Here is a 24,999-nt window from a genome sequence, read left to right on the forward strand (position 1 = left end):
GCTCTTGCTAGACTGGGAGCTGTCAAGCAACACCTTGTAGGGAAGCCAAGAAAAAAAACCCCACACACATTTATAATGATGACACTGCAGAGAAGAAGATAGTGTATGAGATGGAAGAAACAGGAATTGCTAAACAGAACCCATCATTCTTACCTTTGAAGTGTCGATTTGGGGACTGAGAGCAAGAAGGGGAAATACCATAGAGCCTACTTATAACAATACATACTCTTCCTGACCTGAATGCCCCAGACTAGCCCAAAGATCTTGGAAGCTAAGCAGGGTCAGCTGTGGTTAGTACTTGGATGGGAGACCAACAGGGAAGCCCAGGGTTCCTATGCAGAGGTAAGCAATGGAAAACCACTCTGTCTCTTGCCATAAATCAGCTGTGTCTTGACTGGCCATTTAAAATTGCAGGAAAGGTTTCCAGTGGGCCACTGTTCTAGAGGGACATTGCTGCTCCAGGGGTCATTCATCTTGGAACGGTCTTGGACCATTTTATGTTTCCATTCTGACCTCGGTTGTGGGATCTGTGTGAAGATTTCTACACACGGATCCCACAATTGAAGTCAGACTGGAAAGATAAAATGGTTCAAGAATGTTCCGAGCTGAATGAGCCATGTGAGTTGAGGGGGCTGGAGCAAGGATAGACAAGGGGGGGGGTAAAAGCACTCCTCCTTCCACTTTGCAAATTCAACACTGGTGAAGAAAGAGGTTGGTTTCATCCCCTTGTTCCTCCTCACTCCAGCCCACCAACTCACACAGCTGGTCTACTGCATGGATCTCATGAGCCTGGGAAAGATCTAGATGGATAGAAGCCAATATGTTTTTCTTATGGTTTTTTGTTCCCCTCACATATGGGGTTAGTTATGTGCTTTGAGCAGACAATTTTTAAGAACTGCAACATTAGATATGTTGACGGCATTTTAGTGTCCACGGAGGATGTTGGGGGGAAATGAATATATGGACTTATACACATTCCATATCGAATTGGGTAACTGGTTCCTTTCACTTAGCATTGTCCGACACAGGTTGCAACAGCTCTTTGTGATCCCACGCAGAAGTCTTTCTGAGTCCTGGGTTGTTTTCACACGTCTTTACCCTCATGCAAAATCACGCAAAACTCATGGAATCTTCATGGCGCGATTTCTGATGTCATCGCACCATGAAACAGAATCATGATGGGGTGACATCAGAAATTGCGCTATGAAGACACCCTCGTTCTGTGAGTTTTGCACAATTCTGCATGAGAGTAAAGATGTATGAAAATGAACCTGCTCTTGGAGATCTTTCTAGTGCCAACACCAAAGACTGAGCATGGAACATTATGTTCACAAAAGCACACGTTCTACTACTGAGATGTAGGTTGTCCCTACTCATAAGAGACAAGTGATTTTAACTAAAGAACATTAGGTGTATCTCTTGGTACAGGTTTGCTTAGATTTGTAAATAGAGGAAAAAACATTAAGAAACAGTCCCCACTAATAAAAGTCATTTGGCAATATTCTCGAAGCTTATAGCCTGAAAATCTTGTTGGTCTCTGAGGTGCTACTGAGCTTGAATTTGGCAGCACAGCAGCAATAAGATAACCCTTCCTAAGGATTCCCACAGAAAAACCAGTCAACATTCACAAAATAGAATCTGGTTTCTTCTTGCCACTCCAGAGTCTTTAATTACCAGTGGTTTTTATTTTCAGTAATTATATTTATTTACTACAGTTCTACTTCATTATTCTCCCCATTCAAGGACTCAAAATGACTTATATTGATCCTCTTAACACACTTTAAAAAAGTCATAAATGTTAGCTACAGTTTAGTCTAATTTCATGCCTGTACCACAAGAGCTGGTTTATGCTTAGAGCTAAGCTACAAGTGACGCCTTACACAGGTTGGACACTTGTCAGCTTCCCTCAAGTTTTGATGGGAAATGGAGGCATCCTGGTCTTGCAGCTGTAATGGAGAGCCAAGCTGTAAAACCAGGATGCCTACATTTCCCATCAAAACTTGAGGTAATCTAACAAGTGTCCAACCTGTGTAAGGCGTCACTTGTAGCTTGGCTCTTAGTCTTCTTTCCTTTCCTGGAAAAAAAATTGGAAACAAAAAATTTGAAAAAGGAGAGGAACAGATTTGATTGTTAATCATAGCAAATCTAAGATTTACAAAAAAAAAAATTGCTTGCTTGCATGTGCTAATCTTACCTTCGACATCCCCTTGGTGGAAAAATACAGACCAGATCTTCGCAACAAAAAGTACATCTTTTTCCAGGTTTTTTTCCCTTGTTCTTTAGCATATAAATAACTGTGGATTTCAGGATAACCACTGGCACTTAAAAACATCTGAAAGGTAAAATTAAAAAACAAAACACACGTTTTGTTGCATCTCTCCAGAATTCAACTTTCCAACTGTACCAAAGTAGACCCATGGCAAGCAACTCCCTACATTCACAAGGGAGGTCTCTTGCAGAGCTTTGGATGGTGCTGACAAGCCAGGAGAGTGATCTCTCAGGGCCAAGCTACAAGTGACGAATGACACTTGAACGGCAAGTGTATTTCTCCCTGTTCACTTGCACTCCACTCAATCCACTTGCTGTTCAAGTGTCATTCGTCACTTGTAGCTTGGCCCTCAGATGCCTATGGGAATTATGCTGTTCATTCCATTCATGCAGAACACAGCACCAGGCTCTTAGATGTTTAGGGAAGGAAGTTTGTCATTTCTGCCCTTAGAACAAACATTTAGCATGTGCCACTAGTGCCAAGTATATGTTTAAATGGTAGCAGTTCTCCCAAAGTGGATTTACATGCATTCTACATCCATCCATATTTTTCCTCAGAAGTTCCCTTAATCATTTGCTTAAGGACAAACAGAAACAAAATATGGCCTATGAAAAGGACCACATATAGTTGTCTCCAGTGGAAGTGAAACCGCCTCTATGCCTGCCCAATGAGGCTTGAAATATTCCTTCACTTCCAACCTTCCAGTACGCTTAGAAAGTTGAATTCTTGAGGGATAGCTCTTTAGTCTCCCGGAACCGAAACACACAAGTATCTTGTGACACCTGTAAGATGAACAAATGGATTAGGGGACAAGCTTTCAGGAGCCTCAACCCTCTTCGTGCAACTGATAAGGTAGGTCCTGCCTCATGAACGTATATGCCATAATAAGCATGAGTGCCACAAGATTTTGCCATCTTGCAAAGCTTTGAGCTGAATATAAAGAAAGGCAGCCATTTTGTTTGTGATATATTCTCTGACCAGAATGATTCTTGATTGTGACAAAATTTGCTATCCCATTACGACTACTCTTTTCATCCCTCTTTTATTTCATTATTGGGCTACTGTATTTTAGGCAGTTATCTCTGTTGAACAACCTTGGAAACACAGGTGACAATTTTTTAAAAAAACTGATAAAATAAACAAATACTAATGCTTGCTTATCTCCAAATCTTCAAGAATGACTAGTTATGCTATTAGTCATCATCCTCTCAATTAGGATGAGATACTGGTCAGTTAACAGTTCCAGTATTTCTCTTGCAAGTTAATTGGCCACTTTTCATTTGATGACAGTCAAATATCCCATGAAACGAGAAATATCCTTCTACAGATAGCACACCCTTTTGATTGTATCATGGGATCGCCTGAGAGCAGACACATGTGAGCCTTGTATCTGGCTCTTCATTCGGAAGGGGGGGGCAATCAAGTTCCTCTTCTCATCATATTCTCTTCTTCCATTGAAAGCCCAGCTGTCAACACTAGAACCATAACTGCACTGTAAAACAGCAGGATTTGAATCCAGTGGGCACCTTAGAAACCAAAAAGATTTTCACGGTGTAAACTTTCAAAAGTGCTATATGGTGGCAAGTTGTGAATTTGGTGATGTTCCCTTATTGAACTGTTTTCCCTTACTGAACTGTTTAGTTATTTTCCCCTGATCCCTTCGGGCTGAAATGCTGGTGCTGTAGTTTGGTTTCACTTACCCTTTTGGTTGTTGGCTGTTTGTTCTCTACTAAGCAGAGGCCGGGGAAGGCCCTACTTTTGTTCAAATAAAACTTTCAATACTTCAGGCACAGTGCGCTAATGGAATTATTGCAGAAAGCTTATACCCTGGAAGTCTTGTTTGTCTGTAAACTGCCACTAGACTCAAATCCTGCTGTTCTACTGCAGACTAACACAGCTGCTTATCTGCACTGTAAAATTCACTTATGTCTTTTGTTTAACTGGCTATGCTTATTTGGAATATTCCTGGAGATAGAAAACAAAAACTCTTCCATTTCTTAAATATGGTTTACATGCATGTAGTTTTCACCCATTTATATTTGCTTACAGTACTATAAACAATAATTGGCTCCAATTGCTTAGAATTTAAAATGGCATTGTTGCTCAGATAGGCAACTAACTTTTTGTAATTAACACAGATTATGTCACTAATAAATGAATTAGCACTTTAGATATGGATGCTTTTGAAGAGGCCTTGGAAACTACCATTTGTCTAAATTACTGCAGCTAGGACTTTAATAGGTACTGGCCAGGGCTTTTTTTCTGGGAAAAGAGGTGGTGGAACTCAAGTGGGTTACCCTCGGAGAAAATGGTCACATGGCTGGTGGTCCCGCCCCCTGATCTCCAGACAGAGGGGAGTTTAGATTGCCCTCCGCACTGCAGCGCGGAGGGCAATCTGAACTCCCCTCTGTCTGGAGATCAGGAGGCGGGGCCACCAGCCATGTGACCATTTTCAAGAGGTTCTGGAACTCTGTTCCACCGCGTTCCAGCTGAAAAAAAGCCCTGGTACTGGCTAAAATGAGCATATTATGCCTGTTCTGAAACATCTTGATGGGCTTGCCCTAAATTTCCAAACACAACTCAAGGTGCTGGCTTTGATCATGAATGGGCTTAATGGATTGGGTATAAGGCAAGGGTCCCTAACTTCCCTGAATCTGTAGGAACTTCTGGCATTTTGAAACCAGTAGCAGCCACTGCAACAAAACAGCTGCCATGGGAGAGGAGAAGATCAATCACAGAATGTTTGCTATAGGGGGATGGCTTCAATCTCAAAACGTTAGGTGGTTCCACCCCAAGCATCTTTCTGTGATGGAGGCAGCTGCTTCCAACTAGGTACTCCCTGGATCAATAAAGGTGATGCCTTCCCCCCATGCTCTTCTGAAGAACCACTTACTCCAAAGAAATGGAGGAAAGCCAGGACTGGCATTTTACTTGGGGGAAGCCCAGCAACTCAGCAGTGGGAAACACACGGGTGGTCACTGCATGGGGTCTAAAGTATCTAAAGGACTGCCTGTACTCAAGTTGCCCAGCTTGGTTACCCTCATCATCTATTGAAGCCATACTCCATGCGGCCCTACCATCAACTGAGTTTCTGGGTAGGTACTTGAGAAAGGGCCACTTCTCTGGTGTTGCCACTACCTCTATAGGAAGAAACTTGCCTTTGTCATTGAGATACCATTTTTGTTTCTTTCAGCTGGCATTTGGTTAATTGGATAATATTGTTTATTCCGTTGCTGCCCATAATTTTGGATTTTTTCCTCTTGACTTGCTACCATGAAATGTGGGTGATCAATGTTTATTCTATACTGTTAGTACAATATTGCCATTTATATTGCAATAGAATAGAACTGCAATAGAATAAATAGAGTCTATTCTGTTGCTGTTTTCTGCCTTGAGTATCTTTTCTGGGAAAGGAGAAATATAATTTTTAAAAATAAAAACAGATACATTTTAGAAGCACAGCAGGAAAATAGGGACTACAGCACAGAACTACTAGAACCATCACCTGCCTTCAGCCTTTCAGACTAACTTCATCCCCCCCAGGCATCTTCAGGCATGTGCCATTAGAGTCACATGACAGGAAGAGGCGGCGCCAGTCTCTGAATCGACCTGGGATAAAGAGAAATCTTCACTTTAAGAACATAAGCAAAGCCATGTTGGATCAGGCCAGTGGCCCATCCAGTCCAACATTCTGTCACACACAGTGGCTAGAAATCCAGTGCCATCTAAAGGACTGTCAGTGAGGCCAGGACACCAGAAGCCCTCCCACTGCCTTCCTTCCAGCACCAAGACAACAGAGCACCACCTCCCCACAAAGAGAATACCATCTATCTCCTGTGGCTAATAGCCACTGATGGACCTCTGCTCCATATATTTGTCCAGTCCCCTCTTGAAGCTGGCAATGCTTGTAGCTGCCACCACCTCCTGTGGCAACGAATTCCATGTGTTTATCACCCTTTGTGTAAAGTAGTATTTTCTTCTATCTGTTCTAACCCGACTGCTCAATAATTTCATAGAGTGCCCACGAGTTCTTGTATTGTGAGAAAGGGAGAAAAACACATCTTTCTCTACCTTCTCTAACCCGTGCATTATCTTGTAAACCTCTATCATGTCTCCCCTCAGTCGTCTTTTCTCCAGGCTAAAGAGCCCCAAGCGCCTCAATCTTTCCTCATAGGGAAAGTGTTCCAACCCTTTAATCATTTTAGTTGCCCTTCTCTGTACTTTTTCCAGTGCTATGATATCTTTTTTAAGGTGTGGCGACCAGAACTGTACACAGTACTCCAAATGAGGCCTCACCATCGATTTATACAGAGGCATTATGATACCGGCTGATTTGTTTTCAATCCCTTTCCTAATAACCCCTAGCATAGCATTAGCTTTTTTTATGGCAGTCGCACACTGTGCTGACGTTTTTAGTGAGTTATCTATCATGAAAACGTCAGCACAGTGTGCGACTGCCATAAAAAAAGCTAACTTTGATGTCCTGCTAGCTCCTATCAGTGTTCACACAAAGTTAGTCAGGGGAAAGGTCTTTTGCTTTATATACACGTCTTAGGGTCTCTCTAGATGTGCAGGTTTTTAAAGAGTTGAGTCTGAGTTCCCTAGGCCCAACTGGGGTTTTCCCAGCCATATAGCAGTTAAAAAGTAAATGGCTGTTAAAAAAATAAAAAAGATCCCAAATTGCCTCAGAAGGCCTCCACGGGGGAAGGAGGGACGCCTCCCTCCCCCATCAATCCATTGCCCCATGTCACAATAGCATGGGTAGAGTCTCCCCCCTGCCCCGTTTTTACTTTTCCATGTGCACAGAATCCTCCATGTGAAGCAGGAAAAACAGGGGGGAAACCTCCCTCCCCTGCTATTTTGGCATGGGGAAATGGCTTGAGGGGGGAGGGAAGAACCTCACCCCCCTCCCCACAGAAGCGTTCTGAGACTCAACTTTTAAAAAACCTGCACGTCTAGCTTGGCTCTTAGTAAAAGTCCTTTCAAAAAGTAGTAGCTTTACACTAGCCCAGCAACTGGAGGCCTACAATGCACCTGAGGGTCCTGAGGCACAGGGCTGAAGACTACTGCACTTGAACGCCTCCTGAGCTAACTATTTAGTCCACAAAAACAAATATTTGTGACTGTCATCACCTCTTAAGTGAACAGTCTTATTTTAACATGAATATCCTACCTGCAGAATCTCCGTATGGCTCATTGCTTCATTGATCTCATTGGAGAAGGATGCCAGGTGTTCTGGGAAAAAATTCTGTCAAAGAAAAATGAAAATGAAAGAAGGCTGCACAAACTTCAGAGCTTTTAAGTTACTTTTATTTAAGACCCACCCAAACAGGGTCTTCAAGGCTGCAAACATCAAGGCCTAAGAACTTTTAAAACATTAAAACAGCATTTTTTTTCATTTAATTAGTTGAAAGTCTGGATTTAGATTCCTTTTGTGTTCCGTTATTAGACTATTTTCAAATGGAACACTGCATAAGCAGCCATTTGACCTGAAGAATTATGATCTGTGCTCTTGTCTTGCAGCCATACGCAAAAACCGCTGCCACTTTTGAGAGCAACACTTAGAAATGCCAGTTATTCTGTCCACTGTTGATATAACACAAAGGAGTTTGTAGTGCGGTACGTCAAAGGGAATGATACTCGAGTCAATTCATTTTCTGAGGGATTCTCCCAGAGTAATAAATTATCACAGTTCCCTCACAAAGAGAGGGCTTGAAGGCTGCCACAGAACCATGACCTCTCTCAGACCCAGGTTCAAGCAACGAGGCAGCAGGAGAGGAATAGTAGTCCAAATGCAGCTGGAAAGACAGGCAGGCGAGCTAAGTAAAAAGGCTAATTGCAAGGCTGCTATGTCAGTGCAAGAACAGCTGATCACGACAGCAAAAAGGATGACAAAGGAAATTTAGGGGAGCACAACTTTCCCTTCGAATTGTTTCACTTATTACTCTGGTTTGTTTTAAAGTCTTGTTAAATTCCAAACATTAAGTTAAATCACTTGGACCAACACTCAATAGTAAAGATTTCCCCACAGGATTCTGTTTCGCAGCAGCAAAGTGAGTGTTTTTCACACTTCATGGCTATGGCCAGGATTTGACTGTATGTCATAATTTAGGATTTCCAGCCCTGAATCGATGTGATGAGATGGGTCAATAACTGATTCAAACAAACATACAAATTTGTTTTTACTTGCCACAGGGTTTTTGAAGAATTCATATTTAGCATAATTTTTTCTAAAATAAAGTCTATTGCCTTCTTCAATTCCCCATTTTGACTGAACCTCAATCACCACTTCATGGTCTTCTATTATTCTTTCTGTAAAAAATAAAATAAAATAAACAAGGCAATCCCATTAAGAATTTGCTGCATCTTACTGCGGTGATCTTTCACCATAGCACCCAACATAAGAAAACTGGCAGAGTCATAAAATGGCGGGGGGGGGGGGCTCAGTGGAAAAGCTTCTGCTTTGCATTCCGAAAGTCCCAGGCTAAGTCTCTGGCATCTTCAGTTAGAAGGATCAGGTAGCTGGTGATGTGAAAAACTCTGAAGAGCCGTTGCCAGTCTGAGTAGATACCGTCTGATTCAGTACGAGGCAATTTCATGTGTGTGCAGCTCTGTTTCATCTGCTTTTGAACCTATCTCCACTCTTTTCCCTTATAAATTGGTAGCTCAATCCCAATTGTACTGCAAGAGCACAAAGAAGTTGACGTATCCATGCTTAACCAGGAACTATTTAGTTGCCGAACTATTTGGAAGATCCAAGGCAAAAGAAATGAACACCACACAGTACCTATATCCTCCTTTGTCTTCAGGCCTAGCTCGCTCCTGAATCTTTGAGATGAAACAACTGGATAGCAACTGAAAGCAGTCTGTTTATAGCTGAGCCCACAGCTGCAAAACTGCCATAAAGCACATAGCTGGAAAAGTGGACGTCTGTCAGCCCTGGTGAGTCTGGGCCACTCAGAGAACAGACTTGGGTTTGAGTGAAAGAAAAAACTCATAAGTTGACCCTGGTGCGCAGACCCCAAAATATGATATAACAACAACATCATTCGATTTATATACCACCCTTCAGGACGACTTAAAACCCACTCAGAGCAGTTTACAAAGTATGTTGTTGTTCTCCCCACAACAATCACCCTGTGAGGTGGTTGGGTCCAAGAAGCTGTGACTGACCCAAGGTCACCCAGCTGGCTTCAAGTGGAGGAGTGGGGAATCAAACTCGGTTCTCCAGATTAGAGTCCTGCCGCTCTTAACCACCACACCAAACTGGCCACTGCCTCAGATCACTATATGATAGACGGGGACTGTTAAGAGAACAACACTGAGACCAGACTCTCTTACCACATGAAGTTGCCTTATGTTGAGTCAAACCATTGGTCAAAGTCAGTATTGTGCCCTCTGACGGCAGCAGCTGTCCAAAGTCTCAGGTAAATCTATTTCACATCACCTGTTACCTGATCCTTTTAACTGAAGATTTAAATTAGACATTCTGCAGGCAGAACAGATGCCCTACCACTGGGTTACAGCCTCACCCCAACCACCAGCTTAATCCTAAGCCCCAAAAAACAACCAAAACAATTCCAAAAGGTGCTGAGGACTGGATTTTGGAGACTTCCCAGGGAAAGTGACCCATGTAGGACCAACACCCCTATCTTCAATGGGAAAGCCAAGCAACCCTTCCTGTAACCAGGTCAAAGGATGACACAAACCAGATCTGTGATCTTGTGAATAAAGCAAGGTTTTCAGAGGAGTATAAAACACACATCACATCCAACACACGCTGAACAAATTCATGCAAATAAGATAGGGTCAAAGAAAGACTTACGCTATTCCAAAAGATTGCTTTAATTTTCAGGGCAGGAAAAGGATTTGAAAAACTACACTGAAAACTGAGCCCTGTCTCAAAATATGCTTCTTGCGCTAACTTAAAGAAAGCTTTCAAACGGGTTTGACATTTAAGCGTGGTTACATGGGTGGCACTGTTGACATTTATGAAAATGCCACCTTCAGGAAGCTTGGAAGGTGGGGAAAGTATATTTGCAAAAAAAAAAAATGTTTCATGACCCTCCTCACAAGAAAATATTAACTCTTTAGCACATTACATTATAGATTATTATTTAAATGAAAGCATGTTGGATACTTTATGACATCCTCTTGTAATTGAAGTATTCTGCACAGTATTGTTTGTTCTAATAATTTAAAACTAATTTTCATTACTTGCAGAACTACAGAATATATATCTACATATGGAAGCTTTTTTGTAGCCCGGTACATCAAAATATGATATACCAATATTGGCATTCTCAGTAAATTCTGAAAATATTCAGAATTAACTGGCTCCTTTACTACCTATGAGGGAATATTTCTGGGGGAACTGTGATTCTCGAAAGCTTATGCTACAGTAAAGTTGGTTAGTCTTAAAGGTGCTACTGGACTCTTTTCGATTTTGCTACTACAGACTAACACGGCTAACTCCTCTGAATCTATTTCCTCCAAGGGAACTGATTTATGTAAGTGGAAGTCCTTCTGCAATTCTGGCAGAATGCTAGGCTTCACCTGGAGGATGGTAACCTTAATTACTAAAAGAATCAAGTCTGGTTTTTATCAGAATTGGAGCTTCTTTCAGAACTGAAGCTGGACTCTTCTATTCTGCCTGCAGAATATATTCTGCCTCAGCTATATTGTCCCCGTGCAGTTTGAATGAAAACTCTTTTTTGCAAGGAAATGGTATGGCTTCCTCATTCCCAAGGTGCCTGCATGCACAGGCATGTACACAGACACACACCAGAACTTCCTTACAAACAGAGGACAGAGTTACCAAACTGCCTTTTAGTGTAAGAATGCAGCCATGTCCATGCAACAGAATTGTACCCAATCTACAAAAAAGGAGGCCAAATAATCAAAAGACACATCATCATCATCACCATAAATTTATATACCGTCCTTTAGGACAACTTTAATGCCTGCTCTGAGCGGTTTACAAAGTGTGTTATTATTATCCTCACAACAGCCAACATCCTTGATCAGGTCAACAGATGGTATCGTGTTCTTGCTTTAGACTGGGGTCCCTCAAACAAAAAAAAATTAAAACTGCTAAGGCTAAACAAACTTTGAGCTAAAAGAACAATGAACCTCCTGAAATCCTCAACTACTACTTTTTTTTTAAAAAAAAGACCAATGCTTGGAAATGAGAAACAACGGCGACACCTAGTGGGCATGTCCAAGTGCTGCACATCTTTGCTACAGGAAGGCTTCAAATGCGCACACCGATCCATTGAAAACCCATCACCAAACTTATGCAAGGAACTTCACTTAACACCTTCAGCAGTTGCTGCACTGGTTAAATTTAGCTCATTTGACTAGATGGGAGGCTACACAAGAGCTGTTCTCAGCCACTTCATTCTAAATTCAGAAGCCCCCTGTAGCCTCAGCAACAGCAATGGAAAGGATTCTGATTAGTTGATAAAAGCATATTTCTATTTTGGTCATTCTCCACACAGCTGATTGACTTACTGAGTGGCTGCTATTTCCCCAGCATTCTTTTTAGACTGAAAAGCAACCAAGAAGACAATGCAATGCGGGAGATCTACTTGTTGGATGTACAGGACCACAGGCACAAACATCCATCTCCTGACAAAATACAGTTTCACTGCATAGCTAGCCTGCTGGGGCAGTGGTAGGGTGTACCAGTAGCATCCCCCTAGGCTGGTGGAAATCTGCCAGTGCAAAGAGAGCACACATCTGGCAGCCCTGGGGCATGTCAAGGGAGGAATGGGAGGATTGTTTCGTCAAGGAGGAGAACTGCATGAGGCAGCGGGGAAAGAAAGAGAGAAGCGTTAACTTTTTTTCCTTCCATGCTGTTCTCTTGCTGGAAGAAGCCACTCTGCAATGCTTTTTTCCCTTGCTGTGTTAAACATACCCCAGTGAGGGTAAAATCAGATCAGGGGTGGGTTTTTTTCCCAGTGAGAAAACAGCTCAGGAGAAAAGAGGAAAAAGTTTTTTCTCAGTCTCCATACGTCGGTCTCCTCTTGTTAAAGGAATCCTGGCAGCTAAAAATGCAAAGGAAAAACATGGTGAAAATAAAGAACATGTTGAGTCCTAAGCCACAGCAAAGTAACTCAGCTTGCCGCCTACTCCCTTACAAACCTACTTGACCACTATGGTAATCTTCCGAGGCCCTCCTTTCAGGACCCACACTTTCTCATCATTAGGCAGGTGGCAACCTGGGAAACAGCCTTCTTGGTCATCATGACACCAAAACTCTGGAACTTATCCCTGGAGGGACTGTCTCCATTTGTTGCCATCTTCCACTAACACATGAAGACTTTTTTGTTTCATCTGGTATTCCCTCAGCAATCCCTCCTTTCTGCCCAGTGTTTTAATTGCTGTTTTTATGTTTTTGTGTGGATATTTAAAATGTTGGCTTTGTTTTAATGCTATATTTGGTTAGCTTTTACTGGTTTTAAAGCATGTTTTATATGTATGCTTTCAGTCTGTCAGTTGTCCTGCTGGCCTTGATAAGGGAACATAGGTAGGGAATACATTTTCAAGAGACATGGCATAGAACCATGAGAACCCAGGTAACATCTGTGGTTGAAAGGGTATCCTGGAAAAGGGAGTATTTTGCACAGACCAACAGGCAAAACCAACAAGGACATAAGAAGGTAACACTTCGGTTCTCACCCACCAGGGGCCTCAAGCCCACTGCTACCACTGAAAATGCAAGGACAATGTTCCATGCACACCAAGTATGCAGCTTCCATTAAAAACATCCCGTTGGCCACAAATTCAAAGAGCCAGGCAACATCTCCCCATGCACTAGGAAGGCTGGTGGGTAGCACCACCACCCTTGGACTCATAGTATTGCCCCATTATTTCTTCCACCATAGATCCCAGTATTATTGACCGGGTGAAAACTAGGTAGTGCTACATTTTTAACGACTCTCATAACAAGAACTTGATAACAAGTAACTAACAGTGCAATCCTAAACATAGTTACTCCAGTAAGCCCAGTGATTTCAATGGGCTTAGACTGGTGTAACTTTGTTTAGGATTGCACTGTAAATGTTGTAACTGCTACCTATTGTACAAAACTATCAGTCTCTCTTTCTCTTGCCTTTCCACATGCAGCCAACTGTCATACTCACAGCAAGGGTGCCCCCATAACAGAGTCCACAAATGAGGCCTATAGCAAAAATAACTGGCAGGAAACCAGAAATTCCCATGAAGAGAAGATACTTTTGGGGTATTTGCAGGGCATTTGCGTTTGACAACTGCTTGGCTACTGTAAGGATCCTCTTCAATGAGCAGCCCTTGATTGCTGGGTGGGGACAGAATGGCCAGGGATAGTGCAAGCTTGAATGTTTGTGATGTAATGCTCGTTTTATTCCTATTGCTGTTCTTGTGTGTTTCTCTCTTAGCTAGGGCTAAGAATTAAGCTACAGGGGTAATCATGCTATAAATGTTTTTTTTTTTGCAGGGAAAGCCAGCTTACAAGAAAGGAACTTTTTGCAAACAAGGTTGAGACCAATAAAAAAAAATTAGAAACCAGAGGAATTAGTGATGTTGGCCACTTTACAGCTGCTCAAATTAGTACATTAAAAAGCAGCTGGCACGATATTATAAAGTCCCTGCCCAGAGAAGAGAGTGATGTTCTAATAATTAGCATGGTGCATAAACACTTCAAACACACATTCATTATAAAAGCCGACATGTGATTATTATTGTAAATAAAAGCAGCATATTCAATTTACTTTGATTCACAGGTTCAGACCTTTCATGCACGAGGCATTTCAACAGCTGGTGGGTGTTTGTTGAAGAGTTGGAAACCACTAAACTAGCGCGACTGGGTCCCTAAACCGGTAAAGCAAAGGAGCTTGCTACCGTTTCCTCCTGAAAAAAATATTTCATTTCCTTTATCAGAGAGCACCAGTGGGTGGCCATTCACAAAATGAAACATGCACACAAGTAAAATTAAGTTCTACTTATGTCTCAAATGCAATATGTTTAAAGACCATTTAATGCTAATTTTAGTCTATTCTTATCCTCAGAACAGGCAAGATTATTCCTGCAAACATGGAACTACAGAAAGGGTTAGATTTTGTTTCCAAAGCTTTCCACATATGGGTTAACTGATACTTGTTTTATTTGGGTGAGTATCTTACTACCATCAGAGTTTACTCTGCTTTATTTACATTTTGATTCAAAGTGCTGGTTCTTACCTGGCAAAAACTATACATGGGCTGCTTCCACACACGTTGGATAATCCACTTTCAATACACTTTAGTGAAGATTTGAAACTGATTTTCCATGTGTGGAACAAAAAATCCACTTCTAAAGGATTACAAAAGTGCATCGAAAGTGCATTATTCAACATGTGTGGAAATGGCCATGATCAGGGAAAAGGCTACATGAAGGATCATTTTCTCCCATATATATACACACATCTGCTGCTTGATAAGATCTTTCCACGGCCCTTCTGCCTCCAGTCTCAGAGCTAAACCACACAAGACAAATTACATGAGGACGCTCAAGTGAAGGAAGATGCAATGTTAGCCAGGAAGCACAGTTTGAATTTCACCTCTCTACAGAGCCCGCAAAGGTCGCTCTTCAGAGGGTTTATTTTTATTTATTTATTTAATGTCATTTATAGTCTGGCTTTCTCACTGAGACACAAGGTGGATTACACGGTATGAGATTAGTACAGTCAGTATCAAGTACATTTCAATACAGTATCAAGGACATTTCATAAACAATGCTATAGGGTAAATAGATACAAGTTTAAAAGACACGGTATTAGCAAGAACCCAATACAGAGTAGAAAAAATACCAAAGCAGAACATAATCAATTCTAGGACTGACATTAGACAACATGGAGCACTGGTAGTACATAGGAATACATATTTAAAGCAGCAGATAATATGTAAGGCAATATAGTGATGAAGTCTATGGTCCCTAACTCATTAGCGAAGCATCTGAGACCCCTTTCCTACAACACAGCCCTCCTATTTGAGTAAAAAGCCTTTTTGAATAGTTCAGTTTTGCATCATTTATGAAAAGCCAGGAGAGTGGGGGCTCTTCTGACTTCCTCAAGCAGGTCATTCCACAGGATAGGGGCCACCACAGAGAAAGCCTGGGTACGGGCTGCTGCTGACTTCACCCATGTGTAGCCTGGCACCTGCAGGAGGCCCTGTTCAGATGAGTGAAGCTGCGATGCAAGAACATAGGGAGGCGGTCCTGTAGGTATGCTGGACCAAAGCCATGAAGAACTTTGTATGTAATAACTAATACCTTGAACTGAGCACGGTAACTGATGGGTAGCCAATGGAGTGACTGTAGGATGGGAGTGATGTTCATGCTCCTGCTCGCTCCTCCTGATAACAGTCGAGCTGCAGCTTTTTGCACTAATTGGAACCTCCTAGCTAACTTAGATGGGAGACCTATGTATAGAGCATTACAATAGTCAAGCCTTGATGTTACCATAGAATGGATCCAAGTGGCCAAGTCAGCCATGTCAAGGTAAGAAGCCATCTTCCAGGCTAGAGTGAGGTTGTAGAAAGCATTTTTTTGCAGCTGCATTGTTTTTCTAGTAGTAGTGCTGGATCCAGTATAACCCCTATGCTCTTAACCGAGTCTGCAAGGGTCAGACGAACTCCATCGAAAGTGAGGAGTACAATGTCCTTCAGGATCTCTGCTTTCCCAGCAAGCATCACTTCGGTCTTGTCTGGGTTTAATTTCAATTTGTTGTTTTTCAGCCATTTCACCATGGCTGTCAGGCAGCCATTTCTACTGCATCCTGTGGGGACCTGGATAGCAAGATACAGAGTTGGGTGTCATCTGCATATTGATGACATCCAACCCCATAGCTGCAGATGAGTTCCACTAAAGGTTTTACGTAGAGGCTGAATAACATGGGTGATAAGGTTGTGCCCTGCGGAACCCCACAAGATAGTTCTCATTCCGGAGATAGTTGATCTCCAACGGCCACCCTTTGAGTCCACTCCAAGAGAAATGATTTAAACCAGTCCAGGGCACATCCTTTGATAGCCACTTCTGTTTCCCATATATGTGTGTGTGTGTGTGTGTGTGTGTGTGTGTGTGTGTGTGTGTGTGTGTGTGCCAGAAATATAAACATATATATATGTGTGTGTGTGCCAGAAATATATTTTCCATTGAAACAGTCACACCAACAAAAGAAGAAAAAACAGTAAGATACAAAAATATATGGTAAGGACATCACCAATGGAATGTTCCCGCAATTAAAAGCATGTCTCCAACAGGATTTTGGGTTGCAGTTCTCACTATTTTGATATTTTCTCTCCTGCGTCTCAATATTAATTTAACACAATATAGTTTCAAGTACTAGCAGCTACCAATAAAAATCCAAACTAAAACAAGAAAAGAATTGAGGGAGTTAACATTTACCAAGTTCTCGTAGTGTTATTGTTTGATGGGTTTCATTTGGTAGTCAATTTCTCAGAAAGGGAATGAAAAGGTGATCCTTGCCTTGACCAATTTCACATTACGCATAAAAACAACCATAAGCAAAGCTTTCCTCCCCATAACAAATCCTAAAAGGATACGTGGAGTATTCCTTTGGTCTTAGGGTGTTTATTTTGAGAACAAATTATTTTCCTTTATTCCCAAGAATCTTAGCAATGTTTTGAAAGTATGATTAAGAATTATACTCTCAGCTATTATGAGATCTGAGGCTTATCTCACACCTAAATCTGTACTTATCATATGGTGCACAAATTATTGTATTAACAGTACATAGCAGTTTCTCCTGTGCCTCGACTGGCATTATTCATATAACACCAGATTAAAAGTTCCTCTGCTTCCATGATTACTTAATGCAACACCACTTCAGAATTTTACAGCTAAAATGCTGCTCGCGCAGTCTCGTTGGTCTAAGCTTTTCAGCACTTCAGCACTTGCAACTCTGCGATTGCTTCAGCGAACTTTAAAACCAAATCTCACCAAGATAATTTATGGCCATTTAAAGAGGACATTGACAAGTCATCTTCAGTAGAACAAAATGCAATTTAGAAGACAGACACCCCCGACTCACACAGAAATACGGAGCAGGATAACACTTTCACATCCACAGCACATTCAATGCCCTTGCAGCAATATTTGGGCTGCCTGTGTTGAGGCTGACATTAAAGTCAAGGTAAGCGAGATGCTCGTAAATGGAAAGGGTGAAGAGCTCGATAAACTTCTGGATACTTCTCAGGCCTCTTGAAACTTTGGATAAGTTGTACAACAGTATCTTGTCACCCACTGTAAAGAAACAAAAGGCAAGCAGGATTATGCACAAGAGCCCTTGTGCCTTCCATAGCAAAGTAAATTATAATACTGATACTGGGACAACCAGCATCAGGCAGGGTCAGATGGGGGGGGGCACTGGGCCAGCTACAGTCAGGCTTTGCTTCACACCAAGGTTCTTGATAAGGCGCATGTGGTAGCCAACAGCTCTACTGCCATCGAGAGGCAATTAGTGGGGTGGGTAGGCAGGGATGTCACCACAGGATACATGGCAGCAAAAACATCTGGGCAGCAGCAGCACGCGGGTCTCAAGCCTACTTTCTGTGTGGTCCACATTCTTAACCTCACGGTGGGAGATGCGCTGGGTCTGGGTCTGACTCCTGAAGATCACAGACTGGACACTGGGACTGCGAGTTCTGGAGTCTCATTCTGAGATCCTAGTGTATCATGAGTCACTTCTGCCACAGCATGAAGCCTACCCATCAGGTGCCCCATCAGCTGCCCCAGAAGCAGGTCCCGGCAAGTGTGCCAGAGCATTGGCTGATCAGCAACATAAGCAGTTGCTGGAACTCCACCCATGCCATGCTTGAGCATTTGGTGGAGAAGCAGGCCACCTTCACAATGTGGCTCTTGGAAAGCGAAACTATGGGAGGGGGAAGTCAATTCAGCCAAGAGGACTCACTGGCTATCTCCCAGACTGTCTCATCTTACACAGCAACCCTGGGTCTGGTTGTTCCTATGATCCAAACACTTCAGAGGGAGAGGGCTGCCTTTCCAAGGCCAGGCAGATGTCATGCAGACTTTGTTTCAGAAGAGCATGCGCTCATGAGAAGGCCACAAGAGGGCACTGAGTCCCACCTGCAACTTCTCACCAAGAATGATTTGTACATGTTGGTGACCATGTGTGGCCTATGAATCAAGGGCAGCACCATGGAGAGATCCAAGAAACTCACCAGCTTGAGAGAGGAGCTCTCTCAGCAGGTGCAATGTACACAGGCCAAGAGGGGAGGCACGGAGGCCCAAGCTAAACATACCAGGCACATGTTTTTTAACCTATCGGGTGACACAATTTTACCTGGGAACTGTAGTTTTCAAAGACAGTTTTCAGAGACAAAGCCGCACAGTATAGCCGGGGGAGAGGAACTTTGCAATTGCTTTCCTTAACAATCTCAACCAGCTTCTCCTCGCCCCTACGCTAGGGAACACGCTGAAAATTTGCTTGGGGCTCCAACAGGGCAATAATGTGAGATCTTCATTTTGAAAAACAAACTTTAAAGCAACCACATGGGGCTGCTAATTTGATTGCAGAAGTGGAGCTAGAGAAGCTTTAAACCTTCTGCACTCCTGTACTATTTTCACAAACTAAATTTCCCTTTCCAGGTCCTGGTCTTAGAGCCAAGCTACAAGAGACGAATTACACAAGGACATGCACGTGAAGGGAGTCGTAATGTTAGCGGGGAAGCTGAGTTTTAAAAGAGATCGGAAGGCTTTGTCAATGTCCCCTCTCCACAGAGTCAGGGAAGATCACACCTCAGAGAGTTTGATCATTTCCTCTTTGTCTCCCAAAGGCTCTGTCAGTTTCACTTCCCCTTTTAAGAGGCAAAGAAGAAATAAACAAACCTTCTGAGCAGCATCTTCCTGGCTCTGTAGAGAGGGGAAACTGAGAGCTAAGCTACAAGTGACGCCTGACACAGGTTGGACACTTGTCAGCTTCCCTCAAGTTTTGATGGGAAATGTAGGCGTCCTGGTCTTGCAGCTGTAATGGAGAGCCAAGCTGTAAAACCAGGATGCCTACATTTCCCATCAAAACTTGAAGGAAGCTGACAAGTGTCCAACCTGTGTAAGGCGTCACTTGTAGCTTGGCTCTGACAAAGACTTCTGGTCTCTCTTAAAACTCAGCTTCCCGGCTAACATTGTGACTCCCTTCACGTGTATGTTCCTATGTAATTCATCTCTTGTAGCTTGGCTCTCAGTTCTATAAGGGAAAGTTCAACAGGATGCACACATGCACCAGTACAGGACCCTGCCGTTTCTCTTAAGTAACAACAAAAGTAAACTATGATCATAAGGCTCCTAATCTCATTTTGCTCTTTGTTGGGCTAGAGATGGAACTTTTATTTGAAGACTTGGCATCTGGCTTGCTTGCCTTCCTAAAACATTTAGGAAGCCAGCTTGGAGAAGTGGTTAAGAACGGCAGGACTCTAATCTGGAGAGCTGGGTTTGATTCCCCAGTCCTCCACTTGACGTCAGCTGGGTGACCTTGGGTGAGTCACAGCTTCTAGAAGCTCTCTCAGCCCCACCCACCTCACAGGGTGTTTTGTTGTGGAGATAATAATAACATACTTTGTAAACCACTCTGAGTGGGCATTAAGTTGTCCTGAAGGGCAGTATATAAATCGAATGTTGTTGTTGTTGTTGTTAAACAGCAGATTCCTCCCAGAGTGATGGGGTTGGAGGAGAGAGCTGGTCATTCCTCCCCCACTGAGCGCCTTGCTACAAGTGACATTTTACACGTGAAGGATAAAGGATCATTTTCACAAGTCTTTCTGGGAACTGAAGTTCCTCTCTCCCACCCCTTTTCCTTTTGTTCCTTCCCCTCGCTGCCTGAAGAGACAGAGAAAGCCTGTGGCAACAGCAACGTTTGCAAATTGTTTCTCCAGTCACAAGCCTGCTCTCAATGATCTTTGGGACAAGCAGCTGCAACTTTCTCAGCTTTTTCCGGAGCATTCCCCCCCCCCACCCCAGCAACAAGACGATTTGCAAAAGCTGATGTTGCCGTAGGCTCTCTCTGTCTCTTCAGGCAGCGAGGGGAAGGAACAGAAGGAAAAGGGGTGTGGGAGAGGAACTTCAGTTCCCAGAAAGACTTGCGAAAATGATCCTTTATCCTTCACGTGTAAAATGTCACTTGTAGCAAGGCTCTGAGATTGGTAAAGAAAACAATTGCAAAGTTTCATCATTGTCCCAACAATAATAGCAGGCGGCGGGGGGGGGGGGGGCTGAGTAGCCAGCAGAGGTAGTGGAGGGCAGTGAAAGAATCCTTCCTCTCCACAGCGATCCTAAGTGGCTCTGTCTTTCAAAACGACAGTTCCCAGATAAAATTGCATCATTTGACACATTGAAGAAAACATGTCCGGCATCACACTCAGCTTGGCCCTCAGGTCCTCTGGAATATGAGGCGGGATTTGGCAGAGGCAATAGTCAGGAACTACATCTCAGAGCCCTCTGAGTTGCATACCACCTGCCCTCTGAGTTACTGGGCCAAGAAAGAGGTGGTTTGGCCAGACTTCTTTGTCGAGGCTCAGAGGCTCCTCTCATGCCCTCTGACAAGCGTGCAGGGCAAGCATGTCTTCTCCCCTACTGTCAACACTGCCAGTCCACATCACACTCGCCTGCTCCCCTGGAGAGTTGAACAGTTGGTCTTCCTGAAGCTCAACTTGCCACTCTTCAGTTTCCCATCTCTGGACTGAGTGGAGTGAAGTGAGCACATTCTTGGGCCTGCATTCCCTCCCCATCGGGGTTGGGGAGATGGAGAAAAGTGCTGTCCCCAAAACTTAAAACATAGGTAGGAAACCAGCAGGACATTTTATCCAGTTGGCACACTATACAAAATCCACACTTCCATACACATTAAAAAAAAAAACCAAAAAACAGGCCAGCTGTTGTGTTGTTCTTGTGTCAACTTCCTTCTTTACAGGGGTGAAGGGGAACAGGAGGGCCAGTGATGAAGGGCAGCTACTGCAGCTTCGTCTCAAGGCTCCTCTGGGCCAGTGAGTGACAGGACAGGCTGTGCTGCAGGCTGTAGAGAGAGGAGAACTTGGGCCACCCCCTCTTTCTTCCTTTCTGAGGCCTTCCTTGGAAGAGGGATCTTATACCAGCTCGCTGTGTGCTTTCCTGCCTGCTGTTGCCAGGTTGGTGGTTCTGCTGCTGCTGAGCAGGTGATGGTACTTGGTTCTGTTCTGCTGTATTGCCACATTGGCCCTGGGTTCTCCCTGGCTTCTGTGAGTGACACTGGTTCTGTCAGACTTGCAACAATGCCCCTTGCTCCGCTTTGCTTCTGCTGAGATTCTCTGGTTTGACACTGGTTCTGTTTGCTGGTTCAGCTTGCATTGGGACAGGTGGCTGCCCCGTGTGTTTGGTTAAGGTTTCTTTGCCCTGGAAAGTCTTAGAATCCCACCCCCTCCATCGGAAAGCATGGAGAGTGGCAGAGGGCCGCTCTACTCTTCTTGAAACTTGGGGGCGGGCATTGTTACCAGAACTGCTATTTTATGGGGCAATTAGCTGCAGTCTGGGTTTAATTGTTGCAGATCTTAACCAGCTATACCAGAGTCCCTCTTCCAGATTACTCGTGCAATAAAGAGGCAAGACTAATAAAAACGTGTTTTTACTAATAGTGTTGCGTATGCCTACAATAACACACACATGCAAGGTACATACAAGAACTAGGAAATAAAGAGTAGGAAAAATAGAGCCGTTTGCATTAGCAGGAGAACCCACTTGAGATCGATGGAACTGGGCGATACGCACCTGGTCACGGCGAGGAATAAAGATGTAGCAGCGAAGTGTGGTGATATCTAATGCCTGCACTAGACACACAGAGTGACTGTTGAGGTTCAGGATAGGAATGGCACACGCACCTCATGGCAGGGGAAGCCTGCTTAAATACCCCAAAACGTACCCTGAGGCTAGTGCCTTCCATGTGGTTCTCAAAAGGGGAACAAAGGCTTAATGGGTCTACAACTATCCCTAATGGGCCACTAGTGTCTAATTGTGTGATAGTGACACCTCGGGAAGAGGGGACAAAGGAGGGGAGGGGAGTGCCAGGTGGGTTGATTGAATCTTGTAAGGAAGCTGGAGTTGTCTTGATGGCATCAGCTCTGGAATGCAGTGCCTGCATTGAGATGCGTCCATTAGATGTTCCAGACAGCCAGCATGTAGCTTCCATTCCGGGGCAGCTTCCAAGATATGCATAGCAGGGCGAGGCTGGCCGCTGCGGATGTGACCGGCACGCTTTCACAAAATGGCAGCCTTGGAGTAAACTGTTCAAGCTGGCTCTTTACTGCTTGGGAACATGGCTTCTTCCTTGGCATGGCTTGGGCTTGCTAGCAGGCTGCCCAGTGCTGAGGGCAGACCCAGTGACCGTCCTGCAAGGGGCTCCCCACAGAAACTGACCAGGGGGTGCCTGGCCAGGCTCGTGGAGATTCCCTCCAGCTGGCACTGTGCGTCTGGCAGCATGGCTCTGGGCCCAGGTGAGGCAGGTGCCCAAGGAGGCAGGAAACAGGCATAGATGGCACATTCCATTGCAGCAGAGAGAGCAGGGAACAGGCATGGGCAATGCTGCCCCAAAACAGAGTCTTTGATGAATCCTTAAACAGCAATGCAGGAAACTGACACAGTTCACGGCAGGCCCCATAACAGGAGGAGGGGGGTCCCTGGCAACAGCATGGCCTAGGTCAGTGACAATGCTTCCCATTTACTTTTAATGATTAAGAAAGCAGTCCTGGTTCCAAGTAAGCTTTATTTCAAGTACAGACATTAAATGTACAGCAATACAGGCATCAGGTACAGAGTACGGAAGTGAACTTAAGGCCAAGACCAACATGTCAGGAAACATCTATGATCAGTAACTTTCACAGTGTTTTTAAAAGCTAACAAGCAGCAGGGAGGGTTACTGGGGGAGAGACAAAATAGCAAAGAGTCCAGTCGCACCTTTAAGACTAACCAACTTTATTGTAGCATAAGCTTTCGAGAGCCACAGCTCTCTTCGTCAGATGCATGGAGGGTATGAAGAAACTGGCCAGAGAAACATAGGTGGTGAGGGGAGGGGGCAGAGGGTGCAGGGAGTAAAGGTCATCTAAATGTAAATGAGTTGTTGGGGGAGAGACAGAACACTTCACCCTTCCTCCTACACCTCTTCTGCAATTTTAAACACCCCTCTAAAAGTTGCAATTAGTTTTGCATGAGGGATAAGATCATTACAAGGGCCCAAGTTCCCTTTTTTCTGAAAGAGCAGCTAATTGCAGCTTTGAGAGGGCATTTTAAAGTGTGGAACTGATGTGTGAAGAATCATCTTGCCTACCAAGTCTTCCCTGATCTCCAAAACATCCCCCAGTGCCCAATAACAGGTATTTTTAAAATCAAAAAGCAGGAAAGATCCTAATCCTGGATCTTTCAGATCATGTTCTGTTTTGTGCTTAATTTCTGCATTTTTGTTCAGCGTAAAATTATCACCACCCACCCTCACTATTATACCCTTCTCTGTAGCATGAAAAAATAGCACCAAGCTAGTTTGTGGCACCAGAAGGTCTATTAGGAGGGCAAGATCAAGAGAGAGAGAATGACAGAGAGAGCGTGAGAACACAGCAAAGGCCAAGCAAGCTTTCTTCTCCCAAGCTTCTTAGTTATGTAATGTATGGAAATAAATCACAAACAAGAGATACGGAGTGTCTCTCTGGAGCCCCTGTCCCTGCCACCTTTAAAAAATGTTTTAACAGCAAAGCCCAATAAAAAGCCACTTTCAAGATCACAGATTATTGCTAGGGTTGGGACCCTGATACCACAGGACTTATTCTTAGGCAACCTGTAGTCTACAACACAATGATGACCCAACATTATAACAGTCATCCAGTATTAAGACTGAGAGCCAAGCTATAAGTGATGCCTTACACAGGTTGGACACTTGTCAGCTTACCTCAAGTTTTGATGGGAAATGTAGGCGTCCTTGTTTTACAGCTTGGCTCTCCATTATAGCTGCAAGACCAGGATGCCTACATTTCCCATCAAAACTTGAGGGAAGCTGACAAGTGTCCAACCTGTGTCAGGCGTCACTTGTAGCTTGGCTCTCAGGTGTTTCACTGATACCCTACAGATGACTGCCTTCTCTCCCCATCCAGCTTGGCTCCGTTGACTATTGGGACTTTCCCATTGAGACTCAAAGTGGAATACGAAATTTACAAACAACGCAACAAAACATTACAAAGTAGTAATTTCTCCACAGACATTAAAACTACAACTTTTTGTAAAAAAAAAAAAAGGACTTCCAGAAAGTTTCCGTTTTATACACTCTGTGGAAAGATAAGATGGTGGGTGCCTTGCTGACCTCAGCAGGCAGGCCATTCCACCAAATGGGAGCCACAACAGGGAATGCTCAAGTATGTACCGTTACCCATGTAAAATACAAACCCCCTAAGCATGGGTTTGCTCATTCCCCAGGCCGGAGGTATCTAAAACTGCAGCCTCAGCTTTTTCTTCACAATCCTCCAGGCATTTCTGGCATTTTATAATTTGAGAAGAAAAACTTACCTAAACCTAAGCAAGGGAGGTTTTCAAATAAAGTCCAGCTGTGATCGTCAACATAATGATTCTTCAGTATGAGCAACTGGCACAGGTCTCTTGCTGTTATATCACTTGGTACTTCCAAAGTTCTGCATGTGTCATCCTCACTATATACTTTAACTACCTGTAAA

The 24,999-nt window shown here is 43.6% G+C and overlaps 1 protein-coding gene across 1 annotated transcript in view; it reads right to left on the reverse strand.

Annotated features, from left to right (window-relative positions):
• Positions 1-24,999, reverse strand: part of GRB14 (growth factor receptor bound protein 14) — a 50,438-nt gene that overhangs the window by 12,297 nt on the left and 13,142 nt on the right. The window contains exons 2-5 of the mRNA XM_054972128.1: positions 24,836-24,992; positions 8,460-8,581; positions 7,443-7,517; positions 2,195-2,332 (exon numbers count right to left, since the gene is read on the reverse strand). Coding sequence (XP_054828103.1) covers positions 2,195-2,332; positions 7,443-7,517; positions 8,460-8,581; positions 24,836-24,992 — 492 coding nt within the window. The remainder of the gene's footprint in view (positions 1-2,194; positions 2,333-7,442; positions 7,518-8,459; positions 8,582-24,835; positions 24,993-24,999) is intronic.

This window comes from Eublepharis macularius, chromosome 2 (assembly GCF_028583425.1).
Source record: "Eublepharis macularius isolate TG4126 chromosome 2, MPM_Emac_v1.0, whole genome shotgun sequence".
In the NCBI taxonomy this organism is placed as follows: Eukaryota; Metazoa; Chordata; class Lepidosauria; order Squamata; family Eublepharidae; genus Eublepharis; species Eublepharis macularius.